Here is an 11,524-nt window from a genome sequence, read left to right on the forward strand (position 1 = left end):
AAAATCTTCATAGATAATATAGCTAACTCATTTAGTCTTTTTTGCGATATAGTTTATCGATAATAAGTTTTAATCAACTTCAACTTGAAAAAATTCCTTTCGATAGATGTAACTGGTATAATCAGCAAAACTTGATAAGCAATATAGTCATTTAGATAACAATTGTCCATTATTTTCAAATAATTTAAGATACTATTTGCTCTTTTTGCTTCTCCAGGTAATAAGTGTCTTAATAACTTTAGTTCTAGAAACAAATTTGACTCATCAATATCAGAACGTCCATCATGTGTTAATGAATTTTAAAAATTGACACATGAACTCAAGAGACCATCATCATCAATAGATTACAACTTCTCCAAACTAAATACAAATTCAAAGATTTTTTCATACTTTTGAAATTGCTCAAACTGAATTTGAAATGAAGAAAGAACTTGATCAATTATAAATATGAAGTAATTAGCTCAAAAAGATTCGTTAATAGATTAAGATACATTTTCACTGCTGATCTCATTAAATTGTCTTTTTTTTCGAATGATGCCCTTTTCTTAGAAAATAGGTGCAATTTGTATTTTACTTGTAATATGTTCAACTATAATCAAGGTTTGATCAAATTTATATTTTTTGAACTATTGGAGAAAAGAAATAAGCTTTTCCCTCTCTTCAGTGTGTGAATGTTTGATGAATCTGTTGATTTATTCTCTCTTATTTAACGTTTTTTTTAATATGTCTATTTCTTTTCTACATAATCACGCTTAAAACTAAGATAGGATATTTTTTAAAATACAAATTAAGATATGACTTATTTATCAACTAATACTTATGAATTTCTTAAAATTGGGCTTAGAAACATATCAAACTAATAAGGTTTTTTAAAAAAATTTGGTGCCCCAAATTTTTATGGGCATGAGACACTTGCCTCACTTATTATACTATAGGTCCGACCCTAATGTCCTCATGGCGTAGCGCAGACGGTGGGTGCATGATATCTCTGGCGTAATGATCATGGATCGATTCTCAGGAACTGCGACCTGAGGTTTATCCCGCCATGCATTTATAGCTTGTGTATCTATATGAACCTTCCTCTATATCCATAAAATCGATACTAGGAAGATCGTCTTAACGAATCTATTTTCTCGAGCCGACGTAATTAGAAATTCAATGAAAGATTGAATGTGGAACATAAACTTATAAAAGAACTAGTACGGCTGGCGAAGGATAAACATGGCAAAAAATTAGATTATTAAAACAGAACTGGGCTTGCATGATTATTCATATATAGCCCACACCTCCCGCAATGTTGTCCCAAAAAAATAAATAAATAAATAAAACCGGAGAAGATCATCAATCTGCATGTTGACATGTTGTGAGCTGACTTTAAGTAAAAAATCAAAAACCTATGAACATTTTGTAAGGTAAGGTGCGAATGGGATATTCAAATAGCTTCGTACTAAGCGGTCCATTCAATCCGTCAATTGAGGTTGAATGTTCCAAATTATTAAATAAGTTAAATAGATTTAATTAAAATTTTATCAATACAGGTGAACCTAAAAGAATGACAGAGGTCAAGGCGGACCAGACTCGGATGGGCCTTGAGTAGGAAAAAAACATGAAAAACTCAAAATAGAAATAGACATTAAATTCAAATTTAGTTATGAAATAATTAAATTTAATAAATTAAGGATTTTTTTTTTATTTTTATGGGCATGGCGTGTCTAACTCTCAATCTATCTTGGATTTGACTAAGTACTTGGATTTTTAAATTAAAATATTAGGGTGCGTTTGGTTTACACCGTTTTCATTTTTATTTTTTGAAAAACGCACGTTTTCTAGAAAACAGAAAATGACTTTTTGTCATTCTCTGTTTTTCTAGAAAATAATAATCAAATTTTTAGAAAACGCGCGCGAAAAACGAAAATCAAACACCATTTTTCAGAAAACGCACGTTTTCCATAAAATGAAAATGAAAAACGCGTGTACCAAACGCCCCCTTAAATTTTCTCTAAATTTATTGTCCTCTTCTCCATTTTTCTTTTCTTTCCAGTATTCCCTTCTTCCCCTCATCTTATAATAATAATAATAATAATAATAATAATAATAATAATATATTTTATTATTGAAATCGTTTATTTATTATCAAAACTACATCCCTTATCATATCAATTAATTTTTATTTTCAAACTTTCTGTGATGAGATGGATCAGCTCATGCATGGCAGGCCACTCAATTGACAGGATGGGATAGATTGACTCATCATCTCGACGATTAAAAAATTTTCAATCCAACAAAATCCAAGACAAATTATAGGTTAGACGAACTAACCCATAGATCTATTAATTTAAAAAAATATATTAAAAAAAATTATATCTTCAACATTCTATTTTTAAAATATTTCATCAATTAAATATATATATCTAGAAATAAATATTTTAAATATAAATGGGAGTATTCATACTTACTAAAAATTATTATTTTTAATTTCAAAATTATAACAAAGGAAAATAATAAATTGACATAAAACTTAGTTTACATGTATTTTTCAACCCGCGGACTAATACAAGTCCGTCGCAAGCCGACCCGCGCAGGTTGCGAGTCTAGGCATGTCAGCCCGCAACGAACTTGGGTTGATAAAATTCCAATCCAATTCGCTTGAATTATTTGGTGGGGCAGGATTACCCGATAGACCCAACCCAAATTGACAATTCTATAATTGTAACAGATATGATCCAATAGCCGTTACATAATTATAATAGTTACAATTAAGTAGATATTACATAATACTATAATTTTATAACCACTACAATTGCACAATATAATAATTACGGGACCATAGCTACTACAATATAATATTGATTGACGTTGAATAGAAATAAAATAACAATTATGATTTATAACTATTATAATATAATATAATATAATATAATATTATATTGACCGATGTTAACTACACGATCAATATTGACTAGAAAACTGCTTGCATTATATGGTTATGTAATTGATACATCATAGACAAGGGCGTAGTCAGGATCCAAATTTACCTGGGGTTGATCGTTGATCTCCGCTCAAATTCGTATCTACGCATAATATGAAAATATATATCAGAAAAAATTAAAATAATATTTAATAATGATAGTAACACGAAAGTATAAGAGATGACTAAAATTCAACTTGATGGATCAAATTGTAATCTCCCTATATTGATTATACTTTACAATTCTCCTTCCACCAGTGAAACAACTAATTTATGATGGTGCCGTTGGAGAAAGAAAATAAGAGAAAATTTGTTATTGGTTTGACTAGAAGAAGAGAAAAAAACTGCTATCCTTGCTTTCACTAAAAGATACATAAAATCATAGAAGAAGTTGGGCGGCCAAAAACCTAGTTGGTATGATTGAAAGAGGGCAGTAAAGTGTGGCTCGGTGGGAGAGGAAGAAGGAGAGAGCAGCTAGGGATGCTGCTGTTATGTTGCTGGAAAAAGAAGAAAACAATGGCAAGATTACATCTGTTGGAGAAGAAAGGAGTAGACTACAGTGGGAAAAGAAAAGGATGAGCGAAGAAAAACGAGAAGGGAAAAGAGAAAAAAAAAAAAAGGCAAAGGTCGGCATCGTACGCGGAAAGAAAATTTTCTCAAGAAATATCTTAAATCATTATCATCAATTTAACTCATTAAATTTGGTTCGATTTTAATTTAACTATGTAACTTAAAATAATTTTAATTTAAACCAATGAAATTGCAGATAAGGAGGAAAAAAAAATTCAGATCTATCTGTTTTTCCATGGTTTCCACCTGATTCCTCCACAATTACCGTGGGATGGTGGGAATCCGATAATAATTAATTGTGATTCTTCTCTGGATTCATATTCTCATCCAAGTTATAATCTAAATCGTGACAGACTGCCGAAAGCGGCTAATGATGGATGGGACGACCGGGTTGTCGGATGCCAAGTGGGGGGCGACCTTCGGCCGCCTATCCCAACCTAAACTATATATAACCTATATGAGAATATAAATCCAGAAAAAGATTATAGTCAATTGCTACCGAATTCTAACCGAAATTTGATCACAATTACAGAGGGAACTAGGAGAAAATCATGAAAAGGTGGACTACAGAATCTATAGGTCAATGAACTCACGGAAATGATCCGTGAATTAATTATGAGACTAAAAAAAATATTAATAAATATCATAGTTATTAAAAATTTTTGATGGGTAGAGTCCACCTTAGCCAAGGATGGCTCCGTCCATTTACCGTCTTAATAATGATTAGAATTGAAATAAATATATTAAAATGTTTATTAAATCATAACTACTATAGTTCTATATCAACTATTTGATCGTAAGAGCTCCAACAACATCAAATATAAAAGTTATTTTTAGAAGAAAAAAAAAAATACTCATGCGAGATGGGATGCTATTCTCAATAATAAATTAAAAAAAAAACAAAACAAGAATGTCATCGTTTCAATAAAAAAAAAGTCCATTTATTCATTGTGATGCTTTCTCGTGATGGTCTCGTCCTAAGGCACGCTGCCACCGAAGAAGAAAGGTTTAAAATGGAAAGAGAGTTCATATATCCAAATTCTATTTCGAACATTAAGATGATAATTTTTTCTGAATCTCATTAAAAGAATTTAATATCCGATCAAACAGAAGAGTTTTTTAGATTTTTAGACTCAATTAAATAATTAGATATTTGAGTATAAATATTTTTGAATTCTAATATGTAGATGGATGTGGTAAAAATCAGTAGCTACTTTCCCGATTATTTTTTAAAGAATTTAATAAATATTTATAAATTTATTAAAATAATTTTAATTTTAATATACTTATATATATATAGTAATATGATGATGTTAGTATAGGGATGAGAATAAAAATAAAATACCTAATGGGTTGTGATGAATATATATAATAGATGGATATGGATATTGAGAATATGAAATTCAACTAAAATTTTACTCATTGTCATCCCTATCAGCCATAATCCATGTACTTGTGAGATTCATTCAAGCTTCATGGATTGCATCATAGGTTGCCCCTATAGATTAGCGTAGTTAGTATTTGTATGAATGTTTGTTTGAATAGATTTCATAGTTAATTTTTTAACAGATACAAAATATCTCATTGGATGTCTGACCTCATTCACATAAAGAATCGTGTGTTAGTGTAAAATATCTAATAATTTATCTCTTATATTTTTTCGTGAGATCGATGATACTGAACCGTTTGAGGTAAATGATATCATATCTTATTATAATGGATCTCATCATAGATGCCTTCACAGATTGATATAGTTGACTCTGAGCATGAATATTTACTATAATAAATTTTGAAATTATTTTTAACTGATATAAAAATATTTTATTGGAGGTCGAACCTGATATAAACGATCGCTACCCTAAACTAAATAGATTGATATCGTTCCAAAAAATGTGAAGTCGTTTGAGAGGAACCATTGTTCTGGCGATCTATCTTTCCTAGAATACATTGCGTCGTAGATAGGCAGTGAGATGGTTACAAATGTCGATTATAACTGGAGGTGGAGCTGCAACACCACTCACTGTCAACATTTTAAGACTGGTGGGGTCCGCTCAACTGTCCGGATGGTAACTGATTACGCGCTAGACTATTTGCCCCCATGTAAACTTTTCTGTTCCGTCTTTGGATTTGCCAAGACTTTGAGGCATGCATTATTTTGGTAAAGCATTATATTTTTTTATTTAAGACTAGATATGTTGGTTCGATTGAATCAAATAGTGCTTGTTAGATTGATCAATGTGGATGAGCCAGAAGATTGAACAAGTTGATTAATTTGGCCCGGTTAGACAAGCTGGTCACCTTGGATGAGTCGGTCAAACTAGTTGAGTTAGACCGATTAACGCGTTTCCTTCCGGTCCTTTCATTCATGGTCGAGGGACACTACGGCTTTTATAAAATAATATATGGAGTTTAAGCTTCCGCCGTGGCTCGCCGTTTCTTTCCTTACGAAGAAGATGGCCGGCTGCCCTCTTCCACCTCTCCTCCGTCTTCCCGTTCTTCTACTCTTCCTCCCCCACCTCCCCCACGCCCAATCCCAGACGGTCACCACCAGTGAAGATACCTTCTCCCATAGCGTCCCTAATTACTTCTACTCTTTCGGCAACGGTGCTAATTTCTCGATATTCAACGACTCCGGCTACAGCCAGGGCACCCGCTATATCGCCTACGAAGACTCCATCTACCTCTTCAATAAATCCGGTCGAGTCTCCTACAACATGCCTTTTAAGCTTTGGCAGATGGACTCCTCTTCCTCCTCCAGCGCCACAACCAAGCAGGTCATGTACTTCAAAATAAACGTCTTCCGTATTGGCAACATGACCCCAGGCGAGGGCATGGCTTTCCTCGTCTCCTCCAACCTCGGCCTGGCGCCGCCGGGGAGCCACGGTGCCTTTCTCGGCCTCACCAATGCTTCCCTCAACGGGAACCCTGGCAACCACTTCGTCGCCGTTGAGTTCGACACCGTCAGGCAGGCCGATCTGGGCGACCCCAACGACAACCACGTCGGCCTCGACATCAACGGTGTGAACTCCACGAAGACATTCTCCGATTTGAACTTTTCGATCGCGCCTGTGAACGACACCAACTACACCGTCTGGATCGATTACGATGGTGCGATGCGCTATTTGCGCGTTTACATGGCGATCGAAAACAATCCAAAGCCGGCCTCCGCCATGCTAGAAGGGCCGATCGATCTCAGCGATTACCTGAAGCAGGAGTTGTACTTCGGGTTTGCCGCCTCGACGGGGACTAACTACGAGCTTAACCGCATGCTGTCGTGGAATCTGACCGTGCAGATGTTAACCGATGTCCGAAAAGGCGTGCCGGCCTGGAAGATTAGCGCGATCGTTGGGGGAGTCTTAGTGCTCGTGATGGCGCTTGGGGCTGGGCTATTTGTGTGGCTGAAGATGAGGAAGAGGATGCCGAGAGATGAGGCCGTCAGTAGCAGCAGCGCGCTGGTATTGGGTGCGGAGCTGAAGAGCCTACCGGGGATGCTGAGGGAGTTCGAGTTCGAGGACCTCGACAAGGCGACCAACAATTTCCACGAGAACATGAAGCTGGGCCAAGGGGGCTTCGGCGTGGTGTACCGGGGCGTGTTGCCTGAGGAGAACAAGGAGGTGGCCGTGAAGCGATTCTCCCGGGAAGGCACCAGCGCTCCCAACGACTTCCTCAAGGAACTCACCATCATCAACCGCCTTCGCCATAAGAACCTCGTCCCCCTTGTTGGTTAGTACGTCTTACCCAACTTTATCCCCTAAAAAACTTCGATTTTGTTTGCTAATTTTGCCGCAAAATCTTTTAATTTAACCTTTCTCATCTCTCTATATGAGATCCTAACGATGTTTATCATATAAAGAATACATGTTGACACTGTTCTACAATGCTTGCTTAGTATCCAAGTCTTTCCAGATGATTCCTCGGTGTTCTCTTTTGTTGATTTTTTAACTCAAAACCCAAGTTAATTAGTTGGTCAACGTTGATCGCCTGTAAGGTGGTACGAATTCTGAGAGAATTTCTTCAAAAATGCTTTGCGGCAGTAAACTCATAACGTGACCGATCATTTAGCACTACGCCAGAAGTGATTAGAGGTTAAGAAATTGACGATTCGTTTTACGTTGACAATCGTCGTCGTTGTTTGATCGCAGGATGGTGCCACACCGACAGTAGGCTGCTGCTGGTCTACGAGTACATGCCTAATGGCAGCCTTGACCACCATCTGTTCGACGGACCAAACAGCCAGCGGACGACGACCCTGAGCTGGGCGCGGCGATACAACGTGATCGCCGGCGTCGCCTGTGCACTCCACTACCTGCACGACTTGTACGATCAGAAGGTGGTGCACCGCGACCTGAAGGCCTCCAACATCATGCTCGACGCCAAGTTCAACGCGCGCCTCGGTGACTTCGGCCTCGCGCGTGCCATCGAGTCCAACCATACTTCCTACGCCGAGCTGGAGATGGGCGGCGTCCCCGGCACCTTGGGCTACATCGCTCCGGAGTGCTTTCAGACCGGCAGGGCCACCCGGGAGTCCGACATTTTCGGCTTCGGCGCCGTGGTGCTCGAGGTCGTCTGCGGCCGCCGCCCTCGCTGCGACATCGACGGCTTCCTGTTCCTATGCGACTGGGTGTGGAAGCTCTTCCGCGAAGGACGCATCCTGGAGGCCGTCGACGCCCGCCTGGGGGAGGACTACGACCCCGAGGACGCTCGCCGTCTTCTCCTCCTCGCCCTGGCCTGCAGCCATCCGATTTCGTCGGAGCGGCCGAAGACGGAAGAGACGGTGCAAATCATCTCCCGCGCACTGGCGCCGCCAGCTGTCCCGCACTTCAAGCCTCCATTCGTGTGGCCGTCCTCCCCTGCCACGCCGGGGGCATCGAGTGGGGGCACCTTCGTCTCAGCCAGGGCGTCGTCATTCGAAGCCTCACCCACGCGGCGGAGTCCGCATCTCCCCGACGGAGACGAAAACGTGGCGCCTACAGACACCTTCCTTACTGCATCATCGTCCCCGAATTGACCGGTCAGGTGCTGACTTGGCCACTTGGCGGTCGTCCATTTCTCTTGTCCAATTGTTTTTTTTTTTTAATTCTGCATTCCGTTTCTCCTCGCATTGGGATCCACTCTCTGGCATATTTTTCAAGCCGGTGTATTTAGAGGGAGATGCATATAGATATAAATTTGAAAATATATGTACTTATATAAATCTTTTTTTATATTGATAAAGCTGATATTAGAGGGACCGCGAAGGTAATGAATCTACCTTTGTTATAAGAATGTTTTCTTCTGACTTTATTTTAGCCGCTATAGCCTCAACTGTTACCAGTGTAGCAGCACAGTTAGAATTACTAAAATGTATAATAGTTATCATTATAGTTAAAATAAATTACCAGTGTGGTAGCACAGTTAAAATAAATTAGTTTAGTTTTTATTCAATTTAGTTAAAATTATTTCTTATTATATATTTTTTATTGTATTATATTAATTTTAATTAATATTAGAGAAGTTTTAATTATAACTATTTAATAATTTAAGTATATTAGAGCAACTATAGTCTGTTATAACAAATACTCAAAATGGAACTATTTTTGGATATATAAGAACCCTCTTTTAATATTTTTAAAAATAGGATAATCTTTTCAATGTAAGTAAAAGTAGAGGATGTTTTTTTTTAAAAAAAAAACAATATATCCTTATTTTTTATGAAAAAAAAACAATTATTTTTAACTAAAATGAAGTGAGGGGAATTAACAAGTTCTTTGTCCTACCTTGAAAAGATATTTATTCTTTATTTTACTTTGAATTTATTTTAAAATATTTCAAATGGTATGTACAAGAAAAACTAATTCAGCAGTTTTATTATTTAATTTCTAATTAAAAATATATTCTACAATTAGTCATGATAGTTTGACTATTTTTATATCGAATTTGAAATTAAAATGTAGAAAAAATGGAAGCTTGAAAAAAGATGAATTGAATACGTAATTTGAGTATATAGATATACAAATGAGGATTAGTTCATTTGAGTACTTAACTTGTTGGGCAAGTGTAACACTTCACCCTTAAGATTTATTAATTAGCAATATCACTATATAAATCCGTGGTCCTTGAAATCAAGGGCTCAACGGTGCCCAAGGGCGAAGCCACGTACCACTGGAAAGTTTTTATCCTCTAACTAACTAAGTATATTCTTAAAGATGAACGGTAAAAGACTCTTAAAATAAATATAATCATTTTTTACTATAATATAGATAATTAAATAGTTCATGACTATGACTAGATACACAAGCCAAAGTCTTGTTGACAAATATTAACCTGTGAAAGGGAACGGAAAAAAAAATAAAAATTAATCCATAAACTACTACTATGTGATGATATCTATGGAGATTTGGCCTACAATTAAATTATATAAAATATAATGAATTTGACTCCGACCATTGTCTTGATTTATTTTTCGGAAAGTTTATTTTATTATTTTTATAAAACCTTTTAAATTCCAAAACCCTCGCGGCAAAATTTGCTGTGGAGAAAGGCGGCTGAGGTGGATAGTAGTGACTGATGCAGACTGGCAAATGATGTGTCCACTGGGATGGAGTTATTCTACTAGGTCTGATCAGACGATTAACATTCATACATTTATCACGCCAATAAAGAAAATTTTCTATGGTATGTTGTAATTGAGAATCTAATCTTAAATATTATATTAACGGGATTTTAATCGTGACACCAAAACTCTAAAGATAATTTAAGATCAATCATTCACTATGAGAAAAAAATTCATATACAATACTCAAACGATAATATTTTTTTTTAAAAAAATATTGTCATTGTTTACAACAGTTTTAATTAAAACTGCTGTCTATATTTTTTTCTTATCAAAATAATAATTTTTCAAATAAAGTAACTGATCCGGTGGTAAGAGTGGAGAACCCTCATTGGCGGAAGGTCAACGACACATGAAGGTCAAAGGTCAAGAGATTCGACCCTAAGACACGGTCGACCGGACGAAGCAGGCCGACCGACCGGATGAATCGAGCCGACCGGCTGTGAATCCCCCCGAGCCGAATGAAAGACAACCCAACTAGGGGCCGGGTTTCCGATGCTCAAGGTAAAAAGGTTTCAAGGGCCGAGCGGGCTGTCCGTTCGGCCGGTGCACAAGGCAACACAGGCGGGAGCAGTCTCATCCGAGCATACGACCGATGCAGAAGTTATATGCCTGCCGAGCGGCCGACTCACTCAGCCCTGGAACAGACAGGGAACGCAAGAGGACAAAGGAGACAGGGGATAACATCATCCTCGAGACGTCTGCCGCCGACAAGCAGCAGAGTTGGCGGCCGAGCCGTACACAGGATCATACGGCGGAAGCTTCCACCATCACATCCGGGATATGCTCGGACGATTGCGGAATGGTGCCAGAGGTATTTTTCTGACAGAGGCTTGCTAAGGTATGTTTGGGGAAGCGTGCACGCATAGAGAAGCGTGTCCGCGCCTCCCCGAGGTCCTATATAAGGACCCCCAGACGTCGACGAAGGTATGCGCAAATCTCTACTGTAGCCACAATTATGCTGCTTCTCTCGTTGCCTGACTTGAGCGTCGGAGGGTCGTCGCCGGGAAACCCCTCCCGGCTCGGCTTCTTTGCAGGTTCACCGGAGATCTACACCACCAGTCGGAGACAGCAGAGCGTGTCACGTCCCCAACGTCCGTCGACTCAGCGCTCGGACAGGATCAAATTGGCGCCGTCTATGGGAACGCACCTGAATCCGAGCCAAGAAGATGGAAAAAGCTGGACGTCAACTTCTGGTAACGCTCTCTCCCGAAGAGCTCGAAGCACTCGTCCAAGCGCGAGCAGCAAAAATCGTGGAGCAGCAGCAGAAAGCTCAGGCCGAGCGGGCAGCGCAGCAGGCGACATCAACCTCGGGGGGCCGAGCGTCGCCCGAAGACAGGCAGGAGCATATCTCAATATGGGGGCAGAATAAGGGACCAGCCGGCACCCAAATG

The 11,524-nt window shown here is 38.5% G+C and overlaps 1 protein-coding gene across 1 annotated transcript; it reads left to right on the plus strand.

The window, feature by feature from the left end:
- The first annotated feature begins 5,925 nt into the window (after positions 1 to 5,925).
- LOC121970137 (probable L-type lectin-domain containing receptor kinase S.7) lies at positions 5,926 to 8,764 on the plus strand. Its single transcript, XM_042520635.1, has 2 exons — positions 5,926 to 7,261; positions 7,681 to 8,764. Exons 1-2 carry the CDS (start codon positions 5,941 to 5,943, stop codon positions 8,544 to 8,546), a joined length of 2,187 nt encoding a protein of 728 aa, XP_042376569.1. The 5' UTR covers positions 5,926 to 5,940; the 3' UTR covers positions 8,547 to 8,764.
- Positions 8,765 to 11,524: the final 2,760 nt, after the last annotated feature.

This window comes from Zingiber officinale, chromosome 4A (assembly GCF_018446385.1).
Source record: "Zingiber officinale cultivar Zhangliang chromosome 4A, Zo_v1.1, whole genome shotgun sequence".
NCBI lineage: Eukaryota > Viridiplantae > Streptophyta > Magnoliopsida > Zingiberales > Zingiberaceae > Zingiber > Zingiber officinale.

Excerpts from the sequence above, each read along its gene's own strand:
- LOC121970137 (XM_042520635.1), top strand. The coding sequence starts at position 5,941 with ATGGAGTTTAAGCTTCCGCCGTGGCTCGCCGTTTCTTTCCTTACGAAG. Across the intron at positions 7,262-7,680 it reads GAACCTCGTCCCCCTTGTTG|GATGGTGCCACACCGACAGT; the intron begins GTTAGTACGTCT and ends GTTTGATCGCAG.